We start from the raw sequence: 19,232 nt of genomic DNA on the forward strand, positions 1-19,232 counted from the left end.
TGTCTCATATGGCATTACAATTTGCAATATCCATATCAGTGTGGTATGTCTTCATGAGAAAATATAGTAATAAGGACATTCATGACCAATGTACTACATTTGCGCCACTTTGAATCCTAGGTCAAGTCTCATCCCACTGGTTGCTTCTGCCATTGTGTCCTCTATTGGAATGTCAAATTATACAGATTTTGGTATACATATTCCAATGAATTCTTCCGTTATCTTTATTCAGCTACTCTCTTTTGGGTACAGTCTGTTCATTTCCACTGTAAAAACCGAAGAAAATCATTCATTTTTTTCATTGAATATTCTGTCCCTTAAAGAGAGAGGACATGCCAGGGGTCTACTCCAGGCAGAACTCAGCCTGGTCCTGTCAGGAGCTCAGAAAACCCAAATTCAAACCTGGGTTGCTCTGGACCCACCAGGGTTACACCTACAGGTGATGTAGGGACCCTGAAACATTGGGAACCATAGTCAAGGCCTCTAGAATCTTTCAACACTGCAGATATCTCCGAGACCCGTGAAGACACAGAGCCTCATCACGTCAGGTGCCATATCATTTGCTGTAATGAGGCTTAATCCTAAGATACGTTCGAATTGACAGCAAATACAAGCCGCGTGTGCAGCGCGTTCGAATCAGCTCCTTCCCGGGACTCATTCCTTCAAAAGGTTCTCCAGGCCAATGACCTTTCTCTGTCCCCCATCAGGAAGTCTCCACAGAGAAAATCGATTGCACACAAGCATGGTGATCTATATGTCTGTGTTCTTTTATCTACACATGCATGGCTGAAAGTAATTCCCTTCCATCTTGACTGTACTACACAGTCAATGGACTAAGTAGCCTCTGAACAATCAGACACATACTTGTAATTGTGGCACTTGAAATGAGATAGGCTAATGGCAATTCATAGGCTCTGTCTTTCCAAAAAAAACTATGATCCTTGCTCAAAGTAGAGGCCCATAACTCAGCAGAGCCTTTTCTAGAATCTTTGGCCAAGACTTTGCAGCCTGGCAGGCTGAGACATAACTTCAGTCAAGGGAGGGAGAGAGGGATGGAAGCCAAACCTCGTGACCTACACGTGTCGCTGTGGGCAGGACCAGGAAGGCTCTCTGGGTACAAATGACCCTGCGCTGCCCAGGCTCCTGAGTCCAGCTGCTGACTGCTCATCCCTTGCGCAAGCTCCCAGCTCCCAGCCACAAACACCATGAAGCTGTCCCTGTGTGCCCTGCTGGTCGCCCTGGCCATTTGCTGCTACCAGGGTGAGTACATTTCCCCCAGCAGAATAACATCAGACCTGAACTCAGAAAATGACTTAGAGGGGCCTGAACACATGCTAGTTCAAAATGTTTCCTCTGTGAACTGTTCCCATAAAAGCATATTGCGGTTTCACTGGAGTCCTATCACTTCTCATTAATCACCAACTTCCAGTTTATGTGACGGGTTCAGTCTGATCCTTTTCCAAATGGTAGGAGGAAGAGAGAACTAGGAGATTCAGGTGTGAGGGCTCGAAGTTATTGCATGGCTTAAGGTCTTGCTTCGCAAGTGTCCATTTAATCCTCAGCACCATAAATGTTCCCATCAAGGACTGTCAGGTGTGGTCCCTGAGAATTTTGTGGGTGCTGGTCCAAAAACTTTAAAGAAAAGTCAAGAAAGGAAATGATGCAGATGTGAAATCTCGTATAATTTCTCACCAGATCCTTGACTGGAGCCCAAAGTTCCATGCCTCCACATCGCCTGTTCCTAGTCAGGTTCACAGCAGTCAGCAGTACGAGTATAACAATGGGATGAGAAAGATAATACAAATGAGTTCCATATATCAGGAAGATATCACCGTATCATGTCCTCTAATAACACACACGACAGTTTCAGACTCAAAAATCTTCTTTCCCGTCTAGATCCTCTAAGGGGTCTGGGTCACCTCCATCTCGTGTTGTCCTCCTCAAGCTGTGGACAAGGGATGAGATATGCACAACTGTTTGATGAGAGACAACTTTGCTCTTGTATTGTATTTTCTTTCCCTCCATTTTAGCTGACGCAGCCATAATTTGCCCAGCCCTTGCGGGAGAATTGACTGCATTTGTTGCCGGCACAGCAGATGTCTATAGACTATACATTGCTCAATTTAATGCCCCTGAGGCTGTTGTGGAGGACAAGATGCGTCCGAAGGTCTGCCTCGATGAATCCGTGCCCGCTGAAGGGAGAGCACTAATTGGAAAATTTTTGGTAATTTCTTTTTCTTTCTACTTAGATCTTTGAGCTGGGTTGCAGAGACATGAAAGAGAATTGGGGATAATCTTGGCAGGGGGGGGAGAATTAATGCTTTTACTCTTTTAATAAGTGGAGCCATGCCCATATGGCAGATGGGGACTTTCCACCTACCTACAAGAGTAGCTGTACTGAGGTAAAAAGCATCCTGGCAGGTCACCCCCGTACCCGCAGCTAGACCACCCTCTGAGGGGACATACAGGCACCACGGATCATGTGGAAGGGCCAACAAACTCTTTCCCCCTCCCTGCGTGCCGTGATGCTAACATATGCACAGGGAATGTCGTGCAGATGGGAGAGAGCTGATCGGACACTGGAAGCTGGGATGCAGGCAGTACAGGCTTGTCCTTGGGGTCTGCAGCTATCTGCAAGCCTGTACCACTCTGGGCACCTCATGCCCTCACCCACCACTCTCCTTCCCATGTGAAGTGGCATGGACCCCAGCTGCACTTCTCCTGCTTCCTGTTGCCTTCATGGCTTCATGCAGAAAGGAGATGAGGGAAGATGTAAGATGTTCCACCAGAACTGCTGACTCCCAGGCAGGCCAAGAGTCATTTGCAAATATCCACGGGATCTGAACAGTCCTGCTGACAGGCACCTCACGATCCTTTTCAGAACTATCAGGCCAGGAGTCTCTGAAAGGCCCATTCCATCTTTCCATTCCTGTCACTACTTTAGAGTCCCCAGAACCCTAAGGATGTCAAAGAGAAGGTTTTGACCGGAGACTCAAGGGAATATTTGTGGGCTTCTCTGTCTGAGACAGGAACCAGCTGTGTGTCAAGGACCCCACGTGTTGGGCTGCTGTGAGGGATCCTGTTTTCTGTGTTGACTGAAATATCATTGACATACTCAGGGGTAAGCTGTGTGAACCTGTCAGCTCTCTTGCAGCATAACTGACCACCAGTTTTTTCTTTTTTAACCATTAAAGGGGAAAATTGTTGCGGCCTGCACAAAGGAATTATAACAAGTCTTCTGTCATCTATGACTTGCAGTGATCTAATGAATTTCAAGAAAATGTCAAGGTTTCAACCTCGCTTCTAATAAATTACTTGCTCGGCACACGTCTGCTCTCTATTTTTTATGCACTGGTGTATGGCTCTGAGTTTGTAGAGAGTTTTATGAAGGGGCCCTTTCTAGTTATCAATAGTCAGATGCAGAAAAGGAGCGTGTTATTACTCTTGGCATCATGGCTGCAGGGATCCCAAGAATAAGACTGCTCTAGAGTCTTTCTGGATCTCGATACAGATTCCAGCCTTGGGCAATAATTGAAAATGATACCTTAGATTTGAAACACAGAAATGCAAGCTTTCCTGTCACTCTTCTTTGAAACAAAAGTTTACAGCCTACTTAGTGTCAAATCTGCAACTCTCCACATGGAACTATAACAGTACATCCTCATCAGAGCCATCACCATCCTGTGTGTCTCTTCTCCACACCATTTTTCCACTAATGTCCATGTATACGTCGTGGTTCCTAGTCTACCCACACATTTTTGGATAAGGGAAAGGCTCAGTCATTCACCGCTCTTGTTAGAACTCTGTACACTCACATTGACCATGTGACTGTGAACCCTAACACACTCCAGGGCTCATGGTCCATCACAGCCACTCAAAAGCTCTGGAGACCATTGTGGTGATTCTGTCACCTCCATTCTGTTGACCTACATTGATTTAACTGAAACAGTCTTAAACTCTCAGTATAGCCTCAAAACAACAACAGGAGACCTCAGTCTTCTTCCCGATTCACTCCAATCACTAGTCCCCACCTCAGCTCGTGGACCCACTCAAATAAAGGGACTCAGAGAACTGATCCTGGGAAACTCTTTTTTTATTCTTTAATGTAGGAGTACTACTATTTGTCCTGCCATTGATATAGCTGATTGAATTAAGCAGAAACTCCACATGACTCTTTTTAATTTTTTGTTAATTTTTAATCAGTATCTGTGAGATAGACCATTCAAAACTGCTCATAGTTCGGTTTCAGTTATACAATCATCCAGCATCCAACTCTACAGCAGTGTATATTTCCCATCACCAATATCTTTTGTGTTCCTTCCACAGCACCAACACCCCACCCCCGACTCTCAGCATTCCTTACTGGAGGACTTTCCTTTTTTTTCTAGCTCTGCTTTTCCTTTTTTGCATCATGGTTTGCAATACAGGTGCTAAGATGTCATGGTGTTTGTTCGAGGCATTCAGTACTTTTTATTGGGTTGCTCCTGAAACTAATGCGATTCCATTAGGCAATAATAAGCCTGTATTGCTTTTCTCTTTCCTTTCTGTATTTGCATAGTTTATTTAGCAATGCACTTTTTGAATAGACACGGGAAGACAGTTGAGGCTATGGCATGTAACATGACTAGACTCTGGGAGGAGATGCTGAAGACTAGACGCTGAGGACCAGTTGTTGAAGATCAGGAATTCGATGACGAAACATTGAAGATGAGCAGGAGAACTGGGATTTTGGGAATTGGGACTATGAAGAAAGCTACGACTATGATTGCACCGTACCAGATGACTTTGGGGAGGAGAGAGAGGGAAACCGACTGCAGACCAGCCCTGGGGTCTGGTTCCTGGGTCTCCTACTCTACCGATTGTTCGCTTGCCATCTAGCCTGGGGAGCCAGCTCTCGACCACCGAAAGCTAACGTCAGCCTGCGCAGGACTATCACACCCCTCTTTTCTCTGTATTTGAAAACTGGTATGGCACCAGCCCAACGCTCCCCTCCACCCCTTTGCACTTTATAAACCCTTTGCATTCTAGTAACTGAACTTCTGTACTTAGGGGTAGATCCCAATCTCCCACGGGGGGAGGGAGTTTGTGAAGGGGACTATGTAACACAATTTTGATATAGTCCCACGTGTTGTCTTTTGCTTACCTTTGCTTTCCCAAGGAGATCAAATCATGAGTATTCTCAATATAGTTTGTGGCTTTGGTCAAATGCTGAAGTCTTTCGCATTGGAAGTGATCTTGGTACCTAGTGGGATGCAGGAATATAGTTACATTATTTGCACATCATTCTCCAGTTTTCCCAAAATCAGTTGCTGGAACCTTTTTTATTCATGAGGATGGTGTCGTTCGGCCCCAAGGGTGGCTCAGATGAAGTAGAGAGGAGAAAGACGGTCACTTTCTCCCAACCGCCACTGCCACACGGGACCCAGGGTTACTGGGTTCTCGTCTCACCTCGCAGAAAGAAATTTCAGGATTAAACAGGCAGTGATATTGTAGGTTTTATTTGGAGATTATGAAGGGAGACAGAGAGAGAAAGTGGGAGAGTGTGGACAGTAACATGCGCAAGTAACATGCTCAAGTAACATGCTTCGCCGGCTTCTCCAACGATGAAGGGAGCCCCTACACATTTCCAGCATTAGACGTGAAAGTTACACATCTCAAGACGGGAGATGAGGGCGACACGTGCTCAGGCAACATATATGCTCGGCCACATGCGCACAAGCAGCACAAGAGCTCGAGCAGCATATGTGTGCCTTAATAACCATTTTCCAACATCCAACTATGATAAAGAAGAAATTGAGAAGTTCTACATGAAGCTGGAGAAGTTCTATAAAGAAGACCACACCTTCTACAAGATCATTGTTGGTGATTTTTATGCCCAAATAGGACCGAGAAGGTCACCCAAAGAACTCCACATTGGGTCCCATGGCCTAGAATGGAATGAACAGGGTGAGAGACAGTCTGAGTTCATCATGTCGACCAAGACCGTCCATGGTAACTCACAATTCCAGATTCCAAAACTAAACGTTGGACATGGGAGTCTCCTGGTGACAGTTTCACAATGAAATTGACCACATCACATTCAATCGAAGGTTTTGCCTGGCTGATGTCGCTGTTGTCCCAAAATTCCAAACGCCTCAAACCACCATCTCCTTCGTGCAAAATTCTACTTCACTAAGCGGGGAGAAAGGACTGCAAAGTTGAAGTTTAAGAAGAAAACTCCCACAATGACCACCAACTGGGAGCTCTTAAGCACTATTGCGGCCATGTGGGAAGATGTCGTCGTTGACAACATCGGCGAGGAATAAGATCAACCGGTTAGCACCTCCATGATTGTGCAGAAAATGCCAAGAGTGGGAAAGCCACAAACAGACGCCTGTCTTCAGAAACGCTCGAGCTCATTCAACAACGTGGTTTGACACTAGCCTCAGGCAACCACAAGCTAACATCCGAGCTCACAAAGCTGTGCAGAGAAGCGATCAAGAAAGACCTCAAAGAGAGAAGAGCAGCAGTGTTGACTGATTCAGCAAAAGCTGGGAAAAGTATTCGCAACTCTCGCCTGTCCTTCGCCAATTACAAGACCAAGATGACTGCCCTCCGATGTCCTGATGTATCTGTCGCGTCTTCCAGAAGGGCAATGGAGAGGATTCTTCACACTTCTACTCGAATGTCTTCAACAGCCACGCTGACCGGCCCACATACCAAATTCCGCACGATGAATATGTCAATCCCAATGTCCCTTCCACAATCGGACATGCCATTTCATCGGTGAAGACGCGTACAGCACCCAGTCCAGACAAGGTCAGACCCGAACATCTGAATACTCTCCCGCAGTAATCATCAATGCACTGGCTCCGCTCTTCACGCTTCACACGCTACCTGTTTGAATGCAAGGTTACGACCCAATGGAAGACCAGCAAGACCGTTCGGTTGTACAAGAAGGGAGACATCCACAACATCAGCAACTATCACCCAATCAGCCTGTTTTCCGTCGTCTACATGTTGTTCACTCCAGTCATCCTGTGTAGAATAGACAGAACACCAGATGAAGGTCAATCATGCGAGAAAGCCGGGATCAGGAAAGGATGGAGCATGATCGACCGTATCCACATAGTGACCAAGCTCATTGAAGTTTTGCGAGAGTTCAAGATGCCGCTCTGTCTAACATTCATCGATTTAGAGAAGGCCATTGATTCTCTTGAGACTGGAGTGGTCATCGAACCCCTAGCCAAACAGGGTGTTCAAACCCAGTACATCAAGCTGTGTTATGGATTCACCACCAGGATCTCACCATTAAACCAGGAAGTGATCATTGTTGTCAAGAGAGGAGTCAGGGTGATACCATTTCACAAACACTTTTCAGTGCCACCCTCGAGAACATCATGGGATTTCTGGAATGGGAAGGAATGGGAGTGAAGATAGACTGTCGGCAACTACACCACCTCCGCTTCGCTGATGACATCGGTCTCATAACGCCAAACATTAGCCAAGCAGCACGAATGCTGGCTGACTTCGACCGCAAGTGTGGAAAGGTCGGACTGCAGCTGAATCTCAGGAAAACAATGTTCATGAAAAACCAACTAGTTCCTGACGTTCCATTTTATCTCAATGGAATGAACATCTCTTAATGCAGCTGCTATGTGCACCTCGGTCAGGACCTCAATGTGAGGAACAATTTGGCACCAGAACTGTGCAGGAGGAAAAGGGCAGCATGGAATACCTTCAGGAACGTCGATGGAGTGGTTAAGAAGACAAAGAAACTCCGGCTCCAGGCACATCTTTTCGACTTCACCATACTTCCTGCAATACCATACACGTCAGAGACCTGAGCCTTAAGCAAACAGGATGAGAACGCCATTCGGGTATCTCAAAGAGGAATCTAAAGAGATATGCTAGGAGTATCACGTTTCACTCAAGTGAGAGAAGGAATCCGAGTTCCGACCTTCATTGACAGTCAACAATCAGAGACGCTGTCTCGTTTGCCGAGGTGTCAAAAATTAGATGAGACAGACACTGAATGCAGTTCAGAAGTGACCGCTAGTCTAGATTTTTTGTTACTGACTGGATTCCACGGGACGTCAATAGGTCTCGTGCACACCCACCAACAACATGGTCAGGATTCTTCGTCGAAACACTTAACAAACTGTTTGAGGCTCTCTTGTTCCTAGAGCGAGTAGATATTATTGGAATACACTAGCATGCAACAGGGACAAATGGAGATGTACTGGAGCCCGCTCAAACAAATCGAAGATCATCGAGATGACAAGTGATACAAGTGATTGCATATATCTGTAGAATGTGGTCAAGAAGCTCATTTTGGGAATGTCACCAGTTATTTGTTTGTTTGCTTGTTTGTTTCAAGGTTACACCGAGGGATGCTCAGGGATTACTCCTGCCTCTGCACTCACAGATCACTCCTAGCATGGGGGTGGGGAGGTGGAAGGAGATCGGAATGTGGAATGATTGGCTTGGCCGCCTTCAAAACAAATGCCCGAAACCATACTATCGCTCCAATCCCTCATTTTGACACTATTGATTCTTCCACTATGTCTTTCCATTTCCTGGTGTCTTCTTCTATTTTTGGTATTGCAGTGATTCATAGTTTTTACGAAGTGTGCCTTTCACCTCACTTAATAAGTTGATGTCTAAGTTGATTTTTTAATAGGGGCACTATTTTGAAAGGGATAGTTGTTTTCATTTCTTTTTCTTTTATTCATCATTTTTGTGTAGGAATGCCAGAAGTTTGGTGTATAAAGTTTGCAACCTGCCTTACTCTATGGGTTTATTATTTCTAATAGTTTTGGGTGGAATCTTCAGGTGTTTCAACGTGTAGTATCATGTTGCTGAAACAGGATGGAAAATAACTTGAACTTCCATTCCAATCTGGCTGTTTTAGCATCTTTTTCCTATCTGATTGCTGTGTTGAGGTCGTTTTAAACTATATTGAATGAGAGTGGTGACAGAGGACATCTTTGCCTTGTGCCTGGTCTGTAGGAAAGGACTTTGAATTTTTTACCATTGATTATGATATTGGCTATGAGTTTGTTGTACAGGAGGTATTTTCTATCTGGAGGTATGTTCCATCGATCCTTGATTGGAGGAGGGGTAGTTATCATAATGGGTGAATGTTTGATTTTGTGAAAAGCCTTCACCATAACAATTGATAAACAACATAAACTTATCATTTGTTTATATACAATATTACGCGTATTGACTTGTGTATATTGAACTGCCCTTGCATCCCTGGCGTGAATCTCACGTTAATTGGTATAAGTCCTTCGGATATATTGAGTTCACTAAGTTCATTTGGAATTACATTTGACCTTTTCTTCTTACCATCTGGGTCACACGTGGAGATTCTCAGGGGTTACTCCTGGTGCTACACTCAGGAATTTCTCCTGGTGATGCTTAGAGGATCAATGGGATGTCAAGAATTGAACCTGGGTAGGACCTGTGAGAGGTAAACACCTGTTGTACTATATTCGTACTATCTTTCAGACTCCTGTGTTTGACCTTTAAAAAAGATTTCTGTAAGCGAAAGATCCACTACCTCAACAGCACAAATGACCAACAAGTGAAATAATCACTGAAATCCATGAAAAGATTCAAATAAAGGGGCCAAGGATGTGAGGTGACAGTAAAGTATGCGCCTGATATGTGTAATCTCTCTGTTCAATACTGGGAACAGCCCAAACAAAATCTACTTTCAATTCACACTGAACACAGTAAAAGAACAATAAGCAAAGACCTTAGACTGTCGCCTTGGAAGGGGCAATTATGCATGTGTTCTACTCTCATAGGCCATAAGAAGAGAGGCATCAGATGAGGGTCTTGGAGTTGTTAAACAACTACACAGAGTGCCATTGTCATGAGAGACCAATCTTAAGAGATGAGAGACTAATACAAAACACATGCCATGGGCTGTGTATGAGATAGTATCAACACGAATGAGAAGTTTTATAGTCTTAGGGTTGAGGTTAGGTCAAGAGTGCCCGAAATATGGAAACAACCCAAATGTCCAAGAACAAATGACTATATAAGGAAACTAGAGTACAAAGAGCACACAGAATGAAAAACTACTCAGCGATTAGGAAAGATGAAGAATTGTAATTTGCTGGTACATTGGGGCTATCTGAATAGTATCATGATAAGTGAAATCAGCCAGAGGTAGAGGGGCAGACTCAGAATTATCTCTCCTATGTGGAATATATAAAGATACAGTAGGAAATATCACATTCCCAAGGGCATTTGAAACAAAGAGTAAGAGAACGAATCTTCAGCCGAAAGCTTGTCACTTGAGTGGCAGGGAGAGCGTGGGGTGATAAGTCAGGGAAGAGAACACTAGGCCAATGGTGGAGGGAAAGCTTACCTACCACCGGGAGCAGAAGAGAAGCCATGGACATTGATGGAGAGAAGTGGACACTGGTGATGGGTTTGATGTAAGAATGTTCTGTGTCTGAAATTTACTCATAAACTCCAAACAATAATAGTGAGTTTTTTGTTGAAATATTGAATGTAATCAAAGTAAAGAGAAAGTAAAGTGAAATTTATCATCTACAACGGTGGGGTGCGGGTGTTACAGGGGTCAGGGGGTGCGGGGGAGATTTACTGTGGTTCATGGTGGTGGAATATGTGCACTAGTGAAGAGTTGACTGTTCAATCATTGTGTAACTGAGACTTAAGCCTGAAAGCTTTGTAACTTTCCACATGGTGATTCAATAAAAATAAATAAAAAAGAAATAAATAAAAAACCCTTTGTAACTTCGTACTTCACAGTGATTTTTAAAAAATTCTTTTTACTTTGTAAGTCTGTAACTGTACATCACGGTCATTCACTAATAAAAAAAATAATTTTAAGAGAGGAGTGCTTGTAGAGACCAATGACCTTAAGCAAATCCCTGGGGCCTACACACAGATGTAGCTAGAACTTTGCAAAGAATGTCATGGATCCCAAGGTCAGCAGCATCTACCTCGGTGTGTGTCACAATGTGTTAGTGCCAAAAGGAGCTCAATATTGTTACCCACTCTTTACAGTCACGACTTCCATTTCCCTCTGTGGTTCTGCACTAACCAACAATGGGCCACCACCCCTCTTTGGCCCATCCCCTGCATCAGCGAAGGAAAATTATGTCGCAATGATGAGAACATACATCTCACTGAATTCAGACAGACCTAGTTATGCTTCTAGCCGTGCATCCTATCTCTACAGTGAACTACCTTCTTTCCCCAAATACGCCAGTTAACTAGTCAAACTTATCATCACCAATTCATGAGGTTTTTGAATTAATATACCATAAGGGTGTCACCAGGGCCTTGCACTTCATAAATGCTTGTTACCATACATATTGGTGTTTTCTTGTGTGAGAGAATTAAATCAGGACCTCACATGTGAGGCATATGTTCTTCATGAGTCAGATCTCATGAGGCACATCCACTGCCCTATCTGTGATATTTTTCATTAGGAGGGCCCATGGGTTATGTTCTTATTGCCTCAGTGCTGCAGTCATACCCAGAAGTTTCTCAGAGTTCACCCCTGTCAGGCTCAGGGATGCCCTATGGAGGTGCCCCATAAAAAACCCAGGCCATATGAATTCGAAACTAGCGCCCTATACACTGTACTATCACTACTCACCTCCACTGAATAATGACCAAGAGATATTCTCCCAATTAATGACAAGCCTTCCCCCTTGTGTTGGGAATGAAGACTACCAAGTGTAGCAAGTATTGTGCAACCATCACTATGAAAACAATATTCTAATTTCTAGCTTCCTTCTAACCCCCATGCATTCGTGACTTCATCTCATAGGCAAAATGATGGAAAGATTCCTGTCATATACAATCCAAACAACAAATAATATTCTTGGAACCTTAACCATTGGTCATCTTTCCAGATATCTCTTGGATTAGTATTATTTATCTTATGCTGGTCAACATTAGTTTTTTTGCTCCTACCGCCCCATATTGTCTCTCCTTATGCTATGTGGATTTTTCATCAATTAGGTGGTTCTGTCAGTAATTTGATTCCAAGAGACATTATCCCTTATTCATCTTCTTACCTTCCAGTATCACCTGTGCTCAGGTCACACACGGGACTGGTCCTCTGTGCACTCTCTTCCATATCTTCTCCTATTCACTGTCATCAGCTCTCAAAATTAAAGGTGACTCCTACAGATGGCCCTCCCTTCTTTCTTTTTTAATTCTCTCACAAACAGAAGAAAAAGAAGAAAACTAAATGAACAAACCCAGCAAGGGCAACAAAACGTCTATGGTTCTAAAAACAAAAGTGGATACCTGAAGTTAGGGTAGGGGAAGGAGAGAATCAGATCAAGGTGCAGTTGTTCTCAGTCAAGGTTGAGAAGCAGTCTTTAATGTTAATGTATTGGACCAGAGGCAAGTCTTCCTCTTCAGTTCCATCTGCCTGAGACCTGTATGAGGTCATGTCACACACCAAGTTTTCTTCTAGGGCAGAAGATGAATAGGCGAACGCACTCAATATAAGTTTTCCCAACAACCTCTTTGCTCATTTAAGACATCCGCACTGAGACCCCTGGGGGCTGTGTGTGCATGTGTGTGTTTGTGTGTACAGCCATGGCTGCATTTGTCTCAGGATGTGACCCACAATATTGACCTTTGTGGACATGAAAGCATCATGGATATTTGAGTTTAAAAGGTACAAGGATGAGGGGCCGGAGAGATAGCACAGCGGGTAGGGCATTTGCCTTGCACGCGGCCGACCAGAGTTCGATCCCCAGCATCCCATATGGTCCCCCAAGTACTGCCAGGAGTAATTCCTGAGTGCAGAGCCAGGAGTAACCCCTGAGCATCGCTGGGTGTGACCCAAAAAGCAAGAAAAAAAGGTACAAGGATGAGTTTGACCCTAAACTAGCTAGGGCTGAATTCCTGTTATTCTGATTTCTTTGGTGAAACGTACTCATCGTGTTTTTATGGACATTAATGATGACTGCTTCCTTCTCTCTCTTCTTTAATGTTCTGATATGAAGGACTCTTTTTTAAATAATTTTATTATGAATCACCGTGAGGTACAGTTACAAACTTATGAACTTTCATGTTTGCATTTTGTTTTCATCCCTCCACCAGTGCCCATACTCCTCCACCAATGTTTCCAATATCCCTCCCCCTACCCCCACCTCAACACCACCACCTCACCGTGCCTCTGCCAAAGTAGACTATAGACCAAACATGATGGCCACTCAATAGCTCTATTGCAAGCTACAACATCCAATAGGAGAGAGAACAAAAGGACTCTTAATCTCTCTGGATCCTCTGTCTCTTTATTTCTTTCTATGTCTTTTCTTTCTTTCTTTCTTTCTTTCTTTCTTTCTTTCTTTCTTTCTTTCTTTCTTTCTTTCTTTCTTTCTTTCTTTCATCTTTCTTTCTTCCTTCCTTTCTTTCTTTCTTTCTTTCATTTGTTCTTTCTCTCTCTCTTTCTCAGTTGAGCTAAAAAAAACGTGATTTACATGTATATAAATATGTTATGTATCATGTTGATAATCTCCTCATCAGCCACCATCCAAAACTTAGGGCTGCTTCTCTGGAAGGGAGCATAAAATGAGGCCCCCATAACCATGCCATCAGACTCTGAGTCAGGCTGTTTCCAATCGGGGTGTCCCAAAGGGGGTGTGGGTGAGTGCTCTTCCCTGCCCCAAGGGACCCAGCCCCAGCAGCTGACTTCCACAATCCAACTGACACCATGCTCCAGGCCGATTTCTGCACTCTCAGGCCGAGCTTCACATATGAGTGAACCTATTCCTCATCTGCACGGCAGCGACACATCAGAAGACACTCCCTACTCATTTTCCATAATCACCACACCATACTTAAGGGTTGTGATAAGTAATAAGAAAAGTTCTTGGAGATGGCGCCGACTCCGACCAAACCTCTCACACTCTCCCGAACCCGGCTCACCATCTCTCCTTAGACAGCACATGGCTCAACACGCCAGGTAGGGAACTCTGTTGTGAGCCCTGCTGGAAATAGCTGGTTGTTGTGTAAGATATGAACAAAAGCAACCGCTGTTGGAGAGGATGTGGCGAGAAAGGGACCCTTCTACACTGCTGGTGGGAATGCCGACTGGTTCAGCCCTTCTGGAAAACAATATGGACGACTCTCAAAAAATTAGAAATTGAGCTCCCATTTGACCCAGCAATACCACTGCTGGGAATATATCCCAGAGAGGCAAAAAAGTATAATCGAAATGGCATATGCACATGTATGTTCATCGCAGCACTGTTTACAATAGCCAGAATCTGGAAAAAACCCAAATGCGCTAGAATGGATGACTGGTTGAGGAAACTTTGGTACATCTATACAATGGAATACTATGCAGCTGTTAGAAAAAAGGAGGTCACAAATTTTTTATTTAAGTGGATCGGCATGAAAAGTTTCATGCTAAGTGAAATGAGTCAGAAAGAGAGAGACAGACATAGAAAGATTGCACTCATCTATGACATATAGAATAACAGAGTGGGAGACTAACACCCAAGAATTGTAGAAACAACTACCAGGAGGTTGACTCCATGGCTAGGAGGCTGGCCTCACATTCTGGGGAAAGGGCAACTCAGAGAAGGGATCACCAACTATAATGTAGTCGAAGGCCATGTGGGAGAAGGGAGTTGCGGGCTGAATGAGGGCTAGAGACTGAGCACAGTGGCCACTCAACACCTTTATTGCAAACCACAATAGCTAATTAGAGGGAGAGAACAGAAGGGAATGCCCTGCCACAGTGACAGGGTGGGGTGGGGGGACATGGGATTGGGGAGGATGGGAGGGATGCTGGGTTTACTGGTGGTGGAGTATGGGCACTGGTGAAGGGATTGGTTCCCGAACTTTGTATGGGGGAAGCATAAGCACAGATGTGTATAAATCCGTAACTGTACCCTCATGGTGATTCATTAATTAAAAATAAATAAATTTATTAAAAAAAAAGATATGAATGGTGTGGCATCGGTGGGGCACCGAAGGAATGCGGCCGGGCTGATTCCCAGCGCCGTCGGCCTTGGAGCCAGCAGCGGTGCATGAAGTGGATCATCCACTACAGGATGCTGCCTGCCGGCCATCAGGTGACCTGGGTCATGGCGTGGGTGTTCGACCTGGCAGAGACCCTATGAGACAGGGTCCTGCTCTGCCAGCCTGCCCAACAACCACCAGGCACATTCCATGAATCTCAAGGAGATCAACCTGAGGCCGCAGATGTCCCAGGTGCTGCCCAGAGATGCAGGAAGGTGCATGTTTATCTAACTAACGCTGGTGCAGATGTATACAACATGCCAGCTGACCAAAAGCTTATGGTTGTAGACTGGGGACACCCGTAAGGATATTAGAGGCTGCCCCAATAGCCTCCGTCCATCTCAAAGCCTGGTAAGCGACCGACGATATCCCGCTTGCACAGCAGAGCCTGGCAAGCTACCCGTGACGTATTCGATTTGCCAAAAGCAGTAACAGTAATAACAATGTGCTCTTCTTGTTCCTGGAGTGAGCTGACGCCATTGGGCTGCACTAGCATGCAACAGGGACGAATGAAGACGTTACTGGTGCCCTCTAGAACAATCCATGAACGACGGGATGACAGTGATACAGTGATACAGGGATCATATATTTATATACATGGATATATGAAATGTTTATACATATATTATAAATAACAGGTGTATAACGTGTATATGTTATCAATGCCTGTTATAGCTATACTTGTTTACATTGAACATAATTTTTCTACTGTCATTGCTGTTTTATTGCCACAATGTGGAATTGAACAGCTATGATAGAATTTATATGATTGGGGAATTCTTATATTTCACTCTCTGGATCTTTATAGGTCATCCAATAGTGACGCTTGCACTACACCAATGGAGCAAATATCTAACAGATGTAAATGTAATGTAAAATTATAATGCAAAAATAAGCATCAAATTTGCTCGTTGCTTACACCAAAGTTTTTGAGAAGAAATATTTCAACACAACCTATTTTCTTCCTGGGTCAGAAGTATCTTTTTTTATCTCCTTGTCTATTCCTTGTCCTCCTGTCTAACCTCGGACTCTTTGATTGGGGTTTCATAAATTTCCTCCAGATCCTCTTATCATTATGGTCCACTCTCCCAAATCCTAACCAAAGCCGTATTGACTGATAAATAAATGTTTGGAAAATAAATGATTTGCCTTGTCACTATTTTTGTTTTTAGGTAACACTGAGAGTTTCTCAGTGCTTATTCTTGTCTCTGCACTCAGGAATCACTGGTAGAGATCATGTGCGTTGGACAATACCATATGCGGTTCCAAATATCAAATCCAAGTTGGCTGTATGATAGGCAAGTGCTCATTGTACTATCTCACCAGCCCCCAGATATTTCACACTTAATTTTCATAAATTTTGTTGCATATAAAGATACACAGGAATGAATTTCAATCCATAAATATATATGTACAATAAATTTAAACTATTGCTTATATATTTTCATATTAAAAATCTTTATTGCCACAGAGTTTGGAAACTTAACTGTAGCCAGTTAGATATTTCTAACATCTTTCCTTTGTGTTATATCTAAGTTATAGAGGAGGTTAGGGAGAACACATATAATTCAATATGGTGGGAGGAATTCTTTTATATTTGCAAGATCATCTGTCCATGTATGCACCTGAGGAAATGCCCTATGATATCATATGAGTCTACATAACTGCTCTATAGATAATGCTAGGTTGATGCTCTTTGCTCTCATCTTCATGGCTTCTTCAAGGTGAACCATCTTTCCCTGCTACTTCTCTTTTACTTTTTTACTCACAAAAATCATTTATATATTGGGGCTGAAGCGATAACATAGCGGGTAGGGCATTTGCCTTGCACCGCGGTCGACCCGGGTTCAAATCCCAGCCTCCCATATGGTCTCCTGAGCACCACCAGGAGTAATTCCTGATTGTAGAGCCAGGAGGAACCCCTATGCATCGCCGGGTGTGACCCCAAAACAAACAAACAAAAAAATCATTCAGATATCCTTGTATCACAACAAAATATAGTAAAGTTCTGTAGATTGTAAGCCAGAGCCCCCTTTTCTGTAGTCACACAGAAGAGCCTTTCGTTAGTTTTATTGTCTCCAAAAGGCTTTATTTTTAAAAGTGGGCCACAAAATCCCTATGTCTTGAAAATCGAAAACATCTATGACTTTTTTTTTCTGGTCATCTCTTTGGAATATTTGACATCTATAACCTCACTGCTCTTCATGTTTTCTTAGTTTTCTGTTCCTGGGAAATATTTTTCTGTTCTAACTTGGAATGGATGACTAATCGTTGCTTTTTCTTTTGCTTTTTTTAAAATTATTTTTATTTCATTCTTTAATTAGTGAATCACCATGTGGGTACAGATACAGATTCACACATGTTAGAACTTTTTTTCCTTCATACAATGTTCACAAACACATCCCTCCACCAGTGCGCATTCTCCATCACCAATACACCCAGTATCCCTCTCCCCCTTCCCATCTCCCCCCCACCTCACCCTGCCTCTGTGGCAGGGTACTCCCTTTTGAAATCTCTCTCTCCAATTGGGTGTTGTGGTTTGCAATAGGGGTACTGAGTGGACATTGTGTTCAGTCTCTAGTCTACTTTCAGCGCACATCTCCCTTACCAGGCTGGATCTCCAACCACATTTTACTTGGTGTTCCCTTCTCTATCTGAGGAGCCTTTCCCCCCCGCATGTGAGAGCAGTTTCCAAGCCATGCAGCCAAACTACTGGTACTTATTTCGACTATTCTTGGATATTAGTCTCCTGAGTGCAATCTTTTATGTCTCTCTCTCTGACTCATTTCATTTAGCATGATACTTTCCATGTTGATCCACTTATATGCAAAGTTCATGATTTCATTTTTTCTAACGGCTGCATAGTATTCCATTCTATAGATGTACCAGAGTTTCTTTAACCAGTCATCTGTTCTCAGGCACTTGGTTTTTTTCCAGATTCTGGCTATTGTAAACAGTGTTGCGATGAACATATAAGTGCAATTGTCATTTCGACTATACTTTTTTGCTTCTTTGAGGTATATTCCCAGAAGTGGTATTGCTGGGTCAAATGGGAGCTCAATTTCCAATTTTCTGAGAAGCGTAACTGTTTATGCTTTATAGAGCGATATATATACATATATATATTATATAACAACTACTAGATCCACTCATTTGTCATTGGATACTTGGTATGTTTTCATATCCTGTTATACTAAATGCTGAAATGTACATAGCTTGGCTCTGTCATATCTTTTTCAAATTAGTGATTTTTGTGTTTAAGAGGGAAATGCCAACAAGTTGAATATCTCAGTCTGATAGGAGCTCCATTCCTACGTTTTTCAAAGAACTCTCAACAATGTTTCCACAGAGCATGAATCAGACAACAACCCCACCAAGAGCGGATTCAGGTTCCTTTCTCACCACAACACTGCCAATATTGGCTGTTTCCAAACGATCTGATAATGTGTTATTCTCGCTGACATAAAACTTCATTATCGGGGCTGGAGAGATAGCACAGCGGGTAGGGCGTTTCCCTTGTTACGAGGCCAAGCTGGGTTCGATTCCCAGAATCCCATATGGTCCCCTGAGCATTGCCAGGAGTAATTCCTGAGTGCAAAGCCAGGATACACCCCCGTGCATCGCCAGGGGCGCCCAAAAAGAAAAAGAAAACTCCATTATCATTTTGATTGAAGAGAATAGGACAATAAGTAAGTAACATGGAACACTTGATCATGTACTTATTTGCCATCCTTATGTCCTCTTCATGGAAGTAACTCCTCATGTTCTCTACCAAAGTTTGATTTAAAAAGAATTTTCCCTCCCGCGCCCCGCTTCCCGCCGCCTGGACTCCCCGAGACCCTCCAGCCGCCCCAGCCCGTGTCCTCTGCGCCCCGGCTCCTCCCCGGGCCCCCTAACTGCGGCCCGCCCTCGCAGGTACCTTCCCGGACCCTCGGCCACGCCCTCCCGCGCCCCGCTTCCCGCCGCCTGGACTCCCGGAGACCTTCCAGCCGCCCCAGCCCGCAGGAAGACACTGGGGGCGTGTCCTGTATGTTAGTGGGCGTGGTCTAAAAGTGGGCGTGGCCTCCTCTCAGAGCGGCCAACGCTAACGCGGCCGCAGTTATTCTTTGTTACCTCAGCTCAATCAGTACTTGTATGTTTTTGAAAATTCACTTTTGCGATCTCTAACACACAAAATAGCCATTAACTTAGTCTGACACTATAAAAGC

At 43.9% G+C, this 19,232-nt stretch overlaps 1 protein-coding gene across 1 annotated transcript; it reads left to right on the plus strand.

Annotated features, from left to right (window-relative positions):
• The first annotated feature begins 1,140 nt into the window (after positions 1-1,140).
• LOC129405685 (secretoglobin family 1D member 1-like) lies at positions 1,141-3,325 on the plus strand. Its single transcript, XM_055142739.1, has 3 exons — positions 1,141-1,260; positions 2,031-2,224; positions 3,195-3,325. The coding sequence occupies exons 1-3, from the start codon at positions 1,206-1,208 to the stop codon at positions 3,228-3,230; spliced, it is 285 nt and encodes a 94-aa protein (XP_054998714.1). The 5' UTR covers positions 1,141-1,205; the 3' UTR covers positions 3,231-3,325.
• Positions 3,326-19,232: the final 15,907 nt, after the last annotated feature.

Source organism: Sorex araneus, chromosome 6, assembly GCF_027595985.1.
Source record: "Sorex araneus isolate mSorAra2 chromosome 6, mSorAra2.pri, whole genome shotgun sequence".
NCBI classification, from domain to species: Eukaryota; Metazoa; Chordata; class Mammalia; order Eulipotyphla; family Soricidae; genus Sorex; species Sorex araneus.